We start from the raw sequence: 15010 nt of genomic DNA, 5'->3' as shown, positions 1-15010 counted from the left end.
TTATCAACATAAATACATTTATTAGTTTTTTGTATCAATTTAGGTCTGTAAGTTGTTGAACAGTGAAATTTCTTCTTCTTTTTTTTTTGCATGTGTGTAATTTTTTCTTTGTTCACCACCACAGTGAATTTTAAATCAAACATTCAAGATTTGATTTAGGTGCAGCTTTAATTCAAGGGTTTGACAAAAGCACTGTAGTAGTTGCATTAGTTGACTCGAAGCCCTGAACCTGCATTCAGTAACTGTAACAACTCACAGATGTCCATGTGAGTGAGGGAGGCCATCATTAGGCTGAAAAAAACAAAATAAACCTACCAAAGAGATAGCAGAAAGAAGTTGGTTAATATATTCTAGAAACAAAGAAGGCATGTATGGGCAACACCAAAAGGCCTAATGCTACAGAGGACAAAGTGGATGATCACAGAATTATTTCCAATGTCACATTGTCAAGAACAGAAGGGAAGTATCTCATTGTCATTGGTTCGTTGGAGAGATAAAATTAAGACTTGTAATTTAAACCAGTATGTTTGGAAGAGAAAGGTATTAAGGAAGGAAAGGAACAGCTCATGATCCAAAGCCTACCACATTATCTGTCAAACAGGGTGGAAGCAGTATTATGGCACATGCAGGAATGGCTCGTCACGTCTCTAATGTTTATACGATGTGAGTACTGATAGAAGCAGAAGGATGACCTGTGAAGTGTACAGGGTGTACTCTCTGCTCAGATTTAGTCAAAACTGATCTCCAAAACTAATCAGACAATGCTTCACAGTGAAAATGGATACTGACCCAAAACATAGTGCAAAAGCAACCCAGAAGCTTTTCATGCCAAAGAAATGGGATATTCTTGAATGACCACAGCAGTCACCTGATCTTGACCCAGGGGAGCATGCTTCAGTTACTGAAGACAAAACTGAAGGCAGAGAGACCCACAAACAAACAGCAACTGAAGGCAGCTGCAGTAAAGGCACAGCAGCGCTTCTCAAGGGAAGCATATTATGTGTATGTGACTTCAGGCAGTCACTCACTGCATAGAATTTAGGCCCAGGTATTAAAAATAATCTTTATATTTAAAATTATGTTTGCTTGTCCAATTACTGTTGAGCCTTTGCAAATGGCTGTCCGTGTACAAGAATGACTGCAATCCTTAACAATGAATCCAATACTTTTGTAAAACCCCTCGAATTAAAGCTGAAAATGTGCACTGTCTGTAATGATTTGATTGACGTAAAATCCACTGTGGTCGAGTATAGTGGCAAAATATAAAAAGAGAATTGTGTCACCGTCCAAACACTAAGTGCATACTGACACAAAATAATAAATACAAAATAATAAATATATAGCCAAATTTCAGTTGTTTGCTTTGGTTTGCTAGTGATAGTTTTTAAAAGCATTAGCTAACTTCTTGGCTAATACAACTAACCGAATGATTAGACAACGTCACTGGTCAGTTGCATTGTTTATACTAAGCCAACATTGTTATGATGATGAAGGAACAACAGATCATGCCATATTCTATAGGCTAATTGTTGTAGTGTTTCATTTGCCTACAAAGATTGGTAAAGTAACAGATTTAATGGCAATATGGTTGGTTTTAAAGTTGGCTTATATGACTATTTTTCATTCATTCTTAATTCTTAGACTTGTCACATAGACCAAGAGAATGATCACAACCACTTGGCAACCTCCGGTCACCAGTGAAAAATGAGCATTGTCCTGCTGGTTAGCAATTGGTAGTTGCACCTTCTGAAACGTCTTGGTTGCACTGATAAGGCACAGCTTTTATGTTGAAGGAAAACTTTCTCCGTTTATGGTTTGGATCACACTTTTTCAAGTTTCCCTATGGCTCAGTGAGCGGTTGGCAACAGTTTGGAGACAAGTTGGTGTCTTCCATTCAAACTGAGCGGACACAGGGACAGTGGTATTCACTTTATGTATCAGTATATGTATGTATATTCTATATAAACTTCTTTATTAGAGTCTTTGACCATATCTAATATGAGCATCAACCACCATAGGAGTAAATATTCTATAATGTATATAAAAAAAGGAAAAAAGTCAACAGGTCCCATTTTTAAGTGAAAATTTAAAATCTAACTGTTACAGAAGAGACATGCCTATTGTGCATTACCATCCATCTGACTGATTTGACTGCTTCTTTCATATAATTGATGTGTTTACACATGGAGCATGCTCAGTTCACTAAGGGTGCCAGGATGTACGTGCCAATATTTTGTAGACAATTACTATTACACCATCAGGCATCCTATCCTTATGTTACCAGATGCAACCACTTTAGTTCAAATTCCCAGAGTGCACTGGGCAGCCAGATGGTATCTCACAAGCAGACCGTACAATTCACTGAACACTTCAGAGATGACAGTGCATGGTGGTGTGATGCTCAGATTTTCCGCACAGGGGGCTCCATGAAATTCATCTGATGATCAGAGGAATTTTGATGAGATTAGTACACACTACACTCACAGATCAAACACACACACACTGATCAATAGCATGCAGCCTGTTGCTGTCTCACTCCATCTAACTAACTGTCATCCACTGCCAAATCTATTACCGCCACAGTGCCTTTGCTACTATTTCCAAGTCCAACACCAGAGCTAAACTCAATACAAAATGATTGGTGGCACCGCACAACCAACTGCAGAACCAAGCTGGGGAAAAAAGCATCAGCTACAAGGTGTTGTGTTTGGAAAGCTGAGTTTAATGCGTGAGCTGAGCGAAGCCCAGAGTCTGCTGTGAAGTGGCAAGAGCACCAGAGGAGAGACGAGCAGACACAACCACCATGCTGAGCTGAATCAGATTAGGTTTAAATCTCTAACCAGCAGGATCACAGGATACTAAAACTCCATGTTACGGGTGTTTCCAAACACTTGGTTCTTCATATGTACAAAGCCAAAATGTTGTATCCAAATGGGAACACAAGCTCACATCCTCTCCTTCCTGCTAACCTGCAGATAGAGCATGAAAGGCAGCAGGTGTGATACACACTGAGAAGTCAGATGTACGCTGTCTGGAGACTGTGCTGTTAAAAAGCATAAGGCGCAGCAAAAAGGACTGTGTTCACTGTTATTTGTACGTGTGTGTGTGTGTGTGTTTGCATGGAGGAGTGTGACAGAAAGGCTGAGCAAGAAAATGTGTGTGATGTTGTGTGGTGTCCGGGCATATTGGGAGACAGATGGTGGGGGGAGACGCTGTGCTTCCTCGAGAGAGGGGAGACAATATTTCTCTCACTATGTATCTGAAAACATAAGCTTTCACATAAACATTCAAAAGGCAATGGACCAAACTGCATCAGATGACTGCAAAGAGAATCAACAACAAGTGGATGCCAACAACTTCATCTCAAACTTTGACCGTGCAAAGGCTTTTCTTAAGTTTACTAGAAAATGATCTCAGCCGATCGCACCAAATCTCAGATGCACAGATCTCTTTATTCCGAGGATCTCCATTTAATTAAGATATGGCCTTTACCCTGTGGTGACAGCAGGTGGTGGAAGGAGTTAAAGGCCGGTGGAATTTATGCAGAATCTGATCCTCTTCTTCCTTTTTTTTCTTGAAATGAGAGCAGTAGCAATTGCACTGCTATTATTGAAATCAACCATCAAAAAGTAAAGGAAGATTTAAGGTATGGCAGTACTCCCTCGTACCATCTATCATGATGCATCTATTTCTGTACAAAGTTAGAGTTTATCAAATTAAAAATAGAAAAAAAGAAAGGATGTCATCAGAGAAAATCTCATCAAATGGGAGTAGACAGGTTTGTGTTTCGGGACGTGAAAACGATTGAAACCGACTGATCTCGGCTTAATAACTGGAACGTCATGGGATTCTGTCTTTTGAACAGCTGATTGAATAAAAAACAGTTGGATAACCTCATCAAAGACTCAACCTTGAACAATTCACCGTTTGTTATGAGGTCAAAATCAAAATGTCAGACAGAAGCTGGTTGAGATTGGCAGGCGTCCCTCTAAGTAGTTCAAAGAGCACCTCAGCAAATTTAGAAACGTCTTCATTTCATTCTTCACTTTTGAACTCTTGTTGAAAATTTCCTGACTCTGTGCCAGGAAAATCCCTCTCGGGGCCACTTCAATTTTACTGTTTGCCTCAGGTTTTATGATAACACTTGGATATGCCATATTGGTTATATTACAGCATCAATTTACTACTATAATATATTCCACAGTAAACCAAAGTTACCATCTAAAGCTCCACTATTCGCTTTAATTCATGTAACTTGGCTCTGCTCCATGAGGGGGCTAGATCTTGGAACTGCCACTAATCTGGTTTTGATGAAATCTGAACAGATCGGATGCTGTACTATTACTGGACCTGCTTATGTATTCCAGTTATTAGTCTTTAGAAATGTGTTCGCAGTCAGGATACACAGAATTCACAGTTACATCCCCACCTGTTACGCAAATCTGTACCAATTTAAATACACGAATGAGCATCTGTGATTTGGCATCAACAAGCTATTAAGGTGAGGTTAAAATGAGCCAACAAGGTCAAAAAATAATAACTGAGGTGAGTACAGTAAATGTTAGAGGCGTGAATTCAGCAGCCAAACCAAAAAGTACTTTCAAACAGTATATAGAACCGTACTTAAACCACAATGAGATAAACATTAAGCTTTCATATGGATTCCCGCGTCTTCCAATTTAAATGAAAATGTAGATTGTATCTACATGTTTATGACTCAGAGAAAGCGCAGTGGAATCCCGTTATATCACTGAAAAATGTTGATTAATATTTATTTTCTCAGATACGTTTAGAAGACTGCGAGCGTTCACCAAATAAAACATCAAACACCGAGCGCGTTCACAGCGAGCATCACATTTCATTCACTCTTCAACTTGTCTTTGAAAACGCTTCAACACGTCTAAAGCATGATCGGGGAAACCGCTGCATGCATTGCACACGCTTCCTCTGAAACTAAAATTATTCGCTGTTGGTTAGCCTGAAACCCCGAGAATCCAGCGGTAACGTGAAATCCTTCTGTCTTTTCCACCGATTGCACATTTGGAAACACGGGCTGAAAGTGTGCCGATAATCCGGGGGAATTACACAGACCCACCGCTCAGTCTTTAAACGGCGTTCAGAAACATTCACGGCATCACATGTCAGCCACCACAATCACTTAAATCGGGATTATTATCATTTTCCTCCTCAGTTTCTTACCTATTTGGATGAAAAGGAGAAGCAGGGAGAAGATAATATGGGTCCTTAGAAGTGCTGTGTCCATGATCTCAGCACGCGAATCAAGCGCAAACAGGCGGAATGTGAGCTTTTAAGGGACGGACAGCGGGTCGAGTGCGTAAAAGATGCGCTAAGGGGTCATCATTCAGGCTCTCCAGCCTTGGACTGCGCTGGGGGTGATGTCGATTCGGATCGTTGTAGTTCGGCTCGGGTTGGTTCGGCTGGGTCTGATTTGAGGAGTGCGGGCTCGCTGGCTGGTTGGACGATTACGGACGCGCATGTACTGAGAGTGAGAGACGAGCTGTGCGCGCGCGCCGCCCACTGCCATTAATGGAAATCACTGTTTCGCTCCTGCGATATTTCTCATGATAGTAGGGACATGGTGTGTGTGTGTGTGTGTGTGTGTAGTATGCGACTGTGGTCTGGCTCTTATATCCCAGTGCGGCAGCACAACACATAACACAGTATTCCTGAGATCATGGTAATATGTGGCACTGTGGGAATGACAAGGATATATGACAAGGACTATACCTGTGCTCTCTAATGTTACAGTGCTGTATAGTGACACACTCATTTCTCACTGCATAGCTCACTTTATTGGGTTTTTTATCCCTTACACAATATTGTGCAAAATTCTTGAGCCTCATTTCTTCATATTTGGCTAAAAATGGAAATAGCTACAGTGATTTATTGAAATATTCAGTCATATACTGTATATATAGCAAAAACAGAGTTTGTACAAATTCTCACAAGCTCAAAAGTCAATATGTGGTGACACAGCCTGGACTCTCTTATGCAAACTTTCTCATAATTTCTTCAGGAATAGTTCTCCAGGCTTCTTGAAGCAGATTCAAAACTCTTCTTTGGATGTTGCCTGTATTTTATTCCATTCTGCTTCAATAATGTTGAGGTCTGGGCTCTGGTGAGGCCAATCCATGACTGATAGTGTCATGTTCTGTGTTTTTCTTTCCAGGTATATTTTTACTGTATTGGCAGTCTGTCTGGGATCATTGTCATGCTGGAAAAGGAAGCTGCTATCAATCAGATGGTTTTGCATGGTGAAGCAAAATCTACCATCAATTTTAACAAACTCTCCAACACCACTGGTTGAAATTCAGCACCAAATCATTACGGCACTCACATCATATTTTATAGATGGCTATAGACACTCACTCTTGTACCTCTCTCCTGACCTCTCCCTTACACACGGACAAAAGCCCAAAATTCAAATTTGGATTCCTCAGTCCATAAGACCTGGTACCATTGATTTTCTTGTGTAGTTTGGCATACCTCAGTCTTTTCTCTTTGTTTCCTCTTAAGTATGACTTATAGACAGCAACCTTTCCACTAAGACCAATTCTGACAAAGCTTCAGTTAATAGTAGATGGAACTGAAGGGCCAGATGCATCTCTCAGGTACTGTGTCAGGTCTTTGCTGGATTCTTTCTTGGGGCTTCAGACTTTTCAGGTACGGTTCATGTCCTCCTCATGTCCAGTTTTCTCGAAATTTTGTAATGACACACTGCATACCATGCCAGGTTAAACCATGTTTTTGGCTAATATCTCTTTAGGAATCACCTTATTCATGCAAAAATAATACTTTATCCCTGTCAAACTCTGTTATCTTTGTTATTTTCCATAGATTTAGTGAAAGAAACGGAAAATTGGTTATTTACTAAGTGTCTATTTTGCGCAGACACAAAAGTTGTTCATCCCTTCAGCTACGGCCCTTTCAGTGCATCACTGATTCATAGGTCAGTGTTGGGTAGTTTAACAGACAAGAAAGAAATTCTACTAAAAATGGTCAGATACAAGACTGCAGTGAGTGAAAAAGCAGCCAATGTCCAAAGAAAATCTTTGAAAGGTCTTCAGAAATCTGGAGAACTGCCACTCAAGGCTGCTTTAAAAAATTCCAAGACAGTCTGGATCCTTGGAAGGAAAATATATAGAAATTAGGGATGGCTTTTGCACAGTTTTTGTGATCCAATGAAAGTGATCCATTGAAACCCGGAGATGTGGGCTACATCTGGGCTTTAGCCACTGGTACACAGTATAGGTATTTGGGCCGCATACAGCCAATACAACGCTTCTTGTCTCCAGCATCTTACTTACTTTTTAATGTTTTTTGTATAATTATGTGTGTGCAATTTCTTTAGCGCAGCATACTGATTCCATTGTTATATGATTTACACAACATATAACAATACCATGAGTGCCAAAAGTTTTCCTGACCCACAGATTTTGCAGTGTTTTGGAACTGTATTTATTATTAAGTCTAGATTTCTGTTTGGGTGTACTGTTGTGGTGATTGAAGTTAGTGAATGTTGTGAGGTTTCCTGTCTCGGTTTGGTTTATCTGTGCATGCTGCCTCATGTGCTGAACATCATTCCTTTTGGATTTATCCCTTTGCTCCATTGTGTTTACTTTTTGGATTTATGGTTTCTTCATTTATTAGACTTTGTTGTTCCTGGATGTTTCTCACAGCCATAAAAGGCTCATTTTTATTTCAATCCTTTTTGTTCTTGTGTCTGCTTCTGGGACTTTCCTCCAGCCTTCATTATTACAAAAATAGTCGAAAGGTGGTGGTGTGTGTTTGTGATAGGAAACCCACTGATAGGAAATGAGCATGGCTTTTCATAGGCTAAGTGTCCCCACAGGCAATTTAGACAGCTGTGATGTCACAGAAATATCAACCAAAAACAAAAGCATGGTGAGGTTACTTCAAATGGCTCTAATGTCACAGACGGACATCAGATGGTGACCTATAAAAACAACAACAACAACAACAAAAATCAACGTGAATTTGAGCAGCTAAGCAGAGAAATGACGACAGTCTGCTGAGCTGAAGCAGAAACAAATAACAAAAACAAGAATGTGGAAGCAGCCGAGCCAGCGCAGTCCCACAGAGGAAACAGGGTGATGGTAGAGAGTTTTGGCTGTGGTTGGACTGATGGATTCAGGAGTTTTTGTGTGTGTCTGTGAGACAGGCATCAGTCACACAATAACACACAGCTCTTGTTGCTCTGTGTGCATTCATTAGCATAAATTAAGAGTGCTAATCCCCCCTTTAACACAGGCCGGAGCCTCATCTCACTTGTTGGACCAACATTTTTTCGGATGCTTGTTACAATATCCTCTCTTGCATCCGTGCTGCCAGCACATAAGAGTAAATGTGCATGCGTGTTTGTGAAAGAAAGGGAGTGTGGACTGTGGAAAACATGCTGATTGGACCCTCAGTTTGTGTAATTACTCAGAGGAATAGAAAAGTAAAGCTACTGGGGGAATCTTCTCTCACCGAGTCTCATTCAAACCACACAAACATTACATTAAACATTATAGTCAAAGCCTGTAACATGAGTGTCAGAAAAGAGGGGTAAAAGAATCAAATCATCTGATAACAAACATGTCAGACCCACACACGGTGTCCTCTGACAGTTGCAGCCTGATGAAGGCCTCCTGCAAAAATATCCAGAGCTTTCTCACATCCTGTTACTGAGTAAAGCTGATTCTGTTTCCAGTGCACATAGGCAGCTATGGATTATGGATTATGTGTTTGCTCTCTTTCCTCACTCTCACTGTGCATTCACATCATGACTGGAAGAAGGTCAATAACCTGACAGGAGCTCATTTAGGTTACCCACAGAGAAGATTTGCGCCACGTTATCAGCAGCGCCTCTAATCACTGATTTAATGACACTTTAAGAAAAGATTCACGCCGCAGCTGCCCTCCATTCATCTTTGCCTCACATACTTCTAACTGTGGATGACTTCTCTAGTCGTTTTTAACATAAATAAACCAGTTTCACTGGAACTTTACTGTTACTCCGGCAAACTGACAAAAAACAGTTTAGAGCTACTCAAAGCAGAACCTGCAGCAGGTGGAGAATTTGTTCATGCACTGATACACCAAACACGAGCAGAGTCAGTACTCTTGTTGCCAGCTGCTTTCCAGGCAGCTGACTGAGCTCACTACACCGCTCTGGTATGTGTTTTAAAACACACAGAAATAAAAAATCTTTGCAGCGTTCATGTGGCTTCTTTCACATTTACACATGTGCATGTAGTGTCAAGAAATGTTATTTAAATGAGTGTGGAAATGCAAAAACTTGTGTTGCCATGACAGTGGATGTCATTTCCAGACTGACAATGATATTGACTTGGAGGTGGCAACGGGAGGTCAGCATCCTGGAAACCACTGGTTTGGCAAATACTGCTCGATGTGTTCGTTTGTGTTTGTGCGTGAAAGAAAGAGATGCCTTCGCGTGAGTGATGTAATGCTTACTGTAAGTGCTGAAAACATTGGTCTGCACATTATACAGTAGGTGGTTTCTCAAACACTGTACAGTACATTGTGTTGAGAATTTGTTATCAAAGTTTTCGTGTTCTCTGCGATTAAAAGGCAAGCTGACCTATCAGTCAGTGTCAGGAGAGAAAAGGGTTTCTTTTTCTTTACTTTCCACGGTCATCGACAGTACCTGAGTGTAAGTGGTTTCATCTGAGAGTGAAACTGAATGCGAGCAAGTGTGTGACTGCGATCTGACATTTACCATCCTGGAATACTAAAGTCTCCACCAACAATCTTGAAGTCAAATGACTCATCTCTCACTTGGAACACTCTATTTATCACGTGAGTGGGAGAAAAAGGACTTACTTATCTGCAATTATGTTTTTACGAAATTCAGACCTCATTATCGGCTCCTTCATTTCTTATTTCTCTCTGGGGAATAGATGCCATCTCACAACACTCATAAATATTCTGATATGATGGCCCCTAGCACATGTTGATAAATGAACTAGCTGAACAAATCTAGACGTGCAGATCATTTATATCACACAAATTCATGTTAACATCATAGTCTCATTAACCTTGCTTGGATGAAGTGTTTACATGACAGTTTCTATGAGTCACAGAAAGATAGAGGCACGCAGTGAGAGCAGGAGAAGAAGAATCAGACTGGTAGCTGAAAGATTCATTAAGGATATTTGGACAGATTAATGGCCTAGAGACATAATCACATCTGCCCAATCATAAAATCTGTCATAGAAAAATATTGTGAAAAAAATAGAAAGTACAGTATAAAGACTCTCCTTTAAGGTCAATAGATTGATCTGAAGGTTAAAGTGATAATAATGCTACATAGAACTATTTAAAACAGAAAGAACAAAGAGTACTGCATTTAGAGAAAACAGCTTTAGTAAAATGTCTCTATAGGTTTCTCAGTCATCCAAGTCCTGCTAGTCTAAAGAGCTTGGAAAGAAAGCGACTGGACTTTTTTATGTTCTTGAAGGTGTTTCAACTCTCATCCAAGAGGCTTCTTCTGTTGCAAGATGTATTTCATTGGAATATTTAAAAAATCACAAGCAGGGATCAAAATTTTAAAAGTTTAGCTTGCAGACAACATGCACATTATATCTGATAATCCCTTTTAAACTGCTCTTAGAACTGACTTTAAACCTAACTGTCTTGTCACAAGTACTGTAAACCTCTTCTTGACATACAGGCTGAAGAGACACTGACTGACTGACAGGTGACAGCAGACTGATGGTCACCCCAAAGGAACAGGTGCTCATACAAAATAAAGCTTACATTTAAAAGATAGAAAAAGTACTTTTTCCACTGGTACAGCTTTTTTAATTCTATTTGTGGCATTATTCCTGACAACTGTGAATGGATAATACATCACACTGCTCCAATCTAACGGTCCCTGCTCACATTTCTGGTTCTCTCCACAAAGAATCTGTTGCCAGATCAGATGGTGCTTCTGCTGCTGACAACATTGGAGTAGGAGGAAGAGGAAATGCTTTAGTGCTTTTAATAGCTTTGAAATGACACTGTGGATCAACCACCTCACCAGTTTGTTTAAAAAAAACATGAACGCAAGACTTTCAAACAGAATGAGAAAATAACTTTGAGAGCTATCGGAGTCCAATGAAAGTGGTGAGAGCCTACATTACCCAAATGGTTGATCCCACAGAAATAAGCTTCAAATCCCACTGATGACCCACATTGTATGTGGAGTGCACACACACACACACACACACACACACACACACACACACACACACACACACACACAAAATGATACAAATGTCAAAAACAGCCAGGTCACTTAGAAGCAAAAAAAGAGGAGGAAATGAATATTCATGAAAGCACAAACCTTCCAAACCTCTGAGCTCTGCTTTATTTCCCTTTTAAACATTTTTAAACTTTCATAATAGCCTGATGTATTTTTGATGTGTAGTCACATCTCTTAATTGCGGGGTAGGAGAGATTCTTCTGGAAACAAAAACTTCACATGCACAGATCAAGATCACGGCAATCTTTTGTTTTTTTGGAAATGCGCCTGCTCCATTTAATCTTTATTCAGTTGTTCATAACATTTTGTCTTCTTTTTACTTATTATCACAATTTGTAACAAATAAATAAATAAAATATGAAGGACTTTTCAAAAACATACACACGTTTCAGGAACGGCGCTTCATTTAGTTTATTGCAGACCCAGCCCTCCGTGTTGGATCTAAAAGCAGCTCTGCTCCTTCACAGAATGCAGTTACTAAGCCTTGGCTTTATAACACACTTCCATTTAAGGTTATTTGGTTTGAAGCAGCACTTAATGTGGCAGACCTTCCATGAGAATGAGAGGGAGAGGGTATATAGGGGGAAGATTATAAATGGGCCGAGAGGTACAGTATACTTCATTTGGAGTTCCTGATTGTGCAGAAAGCAGCGGTGTTTAGGTGCAGAGAGTCACTGTGAATGAGGTTTAGTTTTTAACATGGCAAGAGGTGTGGTGTCATCAGATGTGTGGACCTCTATTCTTCAGCCTACACTCATTATTGAAACAAAGTTTTCTCAAGAAGCCAGTCTGAACTCTAATGCTGCCTGTGACTGAAATTCACTTCAGTTCAATTCAGTTTTATTATATAGCACCAAATCACAACAACATTTGTCTCTTTATATTATATGTAAAGATCCTACAATAATACTGAGAAGCCCCAACAATCAGACAACCCCCTATGAGAAAGCACCTGGCAGCAGTGGGAAGGAAAAACTCCCTTTTAACAGGAAGAAACCTCCAGCAGACCCAAGGCTCAGGGAAGGGCAGCCATCTGCCGTGGCTCTGCTTTGATTCTGGTTTATCAAAAAAGAAAACCTAATTAAAAAGCAGACAGGGTGCCAGTCTCCCAAATCCAAACTGAAAGCTGGTTCCAGAGAAGAGGAGCCGGAAAGCTAAATGCTCTGCCTCCCTTTCTACTTTTAAAACGAAGATTTGTTCCTGAATGTTTGCGTTTTTCTGTTTGGCCTCCACATTTGTTGCTCTGTGTTGTGTATTAGTTTCAGATCATAATCCAACAGTGCTTTCCATGGCCGTGGCTTTGCACTCCCTGTTTCTCACCATGTGAAGTCTAAACTTCAACTCGTGTGAAGTTTAGAGCTCGAAGACTCGTTCAGTAATTAAGCTCTTGCAGCGTGTATACAGTAAACATGGTTCTTTATTCTCCACCACATTGTTCAATATAACCAAGCAGCAGAAATCTTATGGTATTCAATTTCAATTCAATTTGATATATACAGTGCCAAATAACAACAACAGTTGCCTCAAGCCACTTTATATTGCGTGGTAGACCCTACAATAATACATACAGAGAAAAACCCAACAGTCATATGACCCCCTATGAGCAAGCACTTTGGTGACAGTGGGAAGGAAAAACTCCCTTTTAACAGGAAGAAACCTCCGGCAGAACCAGGCTCCCTGTTGGTATTGTTAACAATATTTTAAACTTAAACCTAGTTTTTTTGATTCTTTAATTAAACCTCTGTCTCATCCACTACAATCTTTCAAATTACAAGTCAGACTAATTTAACCCTTTATTCATCATAGGTTCACCAGCAGGCCCATTTTGTAAGCACTCTTAAAATAACTGCCACTCTGTTACCATTTTTGCTAAAAGTCAGAAATTTCCTGAAAGATGAGATTGATTTCTTTAATTCTATAGCCAAAATGACAAAATAAGTCCTTTAGGTCTATATGGATCCTGCTTGATAAGGGGTTGAGCCTCATGTATGGTTTGTTTCCAGCAATCTCAGCTGCCCGAGCCACTGTGCTGCACTCAACAGCCTCTGATTCTCAAATAAAATCTATTGAACTATTTAACTGTAATCTCTGAATCCAGCTTTTGATTCTTAAATCCTTTAGTTCTTAACAAGAGTCTGTCCCAGATGAAATGAGTCATTGTAAGTCCACAGTTAACTGAAATGAGGATGCAAAACTGCAAGTCACATATTACAGACGTGAGGGAGACACTCATTATTCATCACTCAGAGATTTACAACACATCTTCAAAACTTTGCAGTTTGCCTTGGAGCCTAATGCATTTTTTAAGCTGAGTTACTTTTGCACAGGAGCTACATAAGCCGACAAGCATGTTTACCATAAGATTTGGTGGTTGGTTAGAGCCTGGTGGGATAAAGCTCATGGCAAATGCATAGGATTCCTCCCACATGAAACAGGCTCTCTTTTTAGATATTAGGACTTTATCTTACAGCACTGGTTCAATGTGAGTCAATGTGAGTTTTTGGTGTTTCTATGATAGCATGAAATATACATCTTGTGTGTCAACAAAAATCCAATCAATTAACTCATCACACTGTAATGGGACAATTTTAGTAGTGTAGTGTAATTGCAAACCATTTTAGCCACTTTAAGACTTTTTTGAATATCACAGCCCCTCGTTTATTTATTGGCTTTCCACGTACTTCCAGAGAGCTGCTCTATAGCTGCTGAAATCTGTGTAATGAAGTAAGCTCAAATGAAAACCCTTCATTACCAGAGGAAGTAACAAACCAGACATGAGGTCAGTAAATGTTTTGTGGCATAAATAGTGAATGAAGTTCTGTCTCTGAAGAGAAGCACTCAAGACACGCACAAACACTTACTCTCCCCAGAATAGGGTGAGCCTCTCACCCTTGCATCGGGGGTGCTTGTGTTTTTCATTCCCTTCAGTCTGCACACCAACTGGGATGGATTTCTGCTGGGTGCCATGGCAACCAGTGGGGGTATTCTCCATCACAGTGGCTGAAGGAGGAAAGAAAAAGGAGAGTTAATCAACAACATACATTTCCTACTATGCTATAGACACACATGCACACAAAATCATTACATTCACCTAGCGTTTGCTGAGGCTTCCACGGATAATATGGAGGTATGGATAAATTCATGACCTCCCATACAAACAGACTCAAATCTAAGTTTTAGCAAAATATCCCACAGTCACAGCTGGGGTTTCCTGTGTTACACACAATTTTACTGACATTAAACTATTCCAAACCAAGTTGCAACTAGCAGCATTCTTACCTTTGCCAAGGAGGTTTTGTTATGTCTGCGCTCTGTCTGTTTGTTATCAGGATTACTCAGACTTATGGATGTGGATGAAAACTTTTCCAGAAGTGGGGAATTGGCTTTAACACTTAAAATGTTTAAGTTTTGAAGTCAGTTGGGACCTGGATCCAGGAAACATAATTTTTTGTAGGGCTTCTTTTTGCCATTATGAGACAGAGTCTTTTTCCCCTCATATCTTTACAAATGCATAAGAAAATGGAAAAAAAAAAAAAGAATAAAGAAATTGAGAGAAATCATCTATAGTTTGACATGGAAAATTCCCAAACTGATCAACAGGTTTTGCATATTCTCTGTGTGTCTGTGTGGGTTTTATCTGGGATGGCAGCTTCATAAAACAAGACTGGAGGTACCTTCTTCTTTGAGGACTGATTTGTCCATAACAATACTGGCAAT

At 39.9% G+C, this 15010-nt stretch overlaps 1 protein-coding gene across 4 annotated transcripts in view; it reads right to left on the bottom strand.

The window, feature by feature from the left end:
* The window catches only part of ptprz1b (protein tyrosine phosphatase receptor type Z1b), a 61423-nt gene extending 55883 nt beyond the window's left edge, over positions 1–5540 (bottom strand). For 2 of the 4 annotated variants that reach the window (XM_003455723.5, XM_019347058.2), the window contains exon 1: positions 5200–5540. In XM_003455723.5, the coding sequence (XP_003455771.2) occupies positions 5200–5263 (64 nt within the window). In that variant the 5' untranslated portion in view covers positions 5264–5540. The remainder of the gene's footprint in view (positions 1–5199) is intronic. The other 2 variants (XM_013264394.3, XM_019347059.2) reach the window with 2 other exon arrangements.
* Between the last annotated feature and the right edge of the window lie 9470 nt (positions 5541–15010).

This window comes from Oreochromis niloticus, linkage group LG17, assembly GCF_001858045.2.
Source record: "Oreochromis niloticus isolate F11D_XX linkage group LG17, O_niloticus_UMD_NMBU, whole genome shotgun sequence".
Lineage (NCBI taxonomy): Eukaryota > Metazoa > Chordata > Actinopteri > Cichliformes > Cichlidae > Oreochromis > Oreochromis niloticus.
The sequence above is the reverse complement of the archived record's forward strand: the minus strand, read 5'-3'. Positions and strand labels throughout refer to the sequence as shown.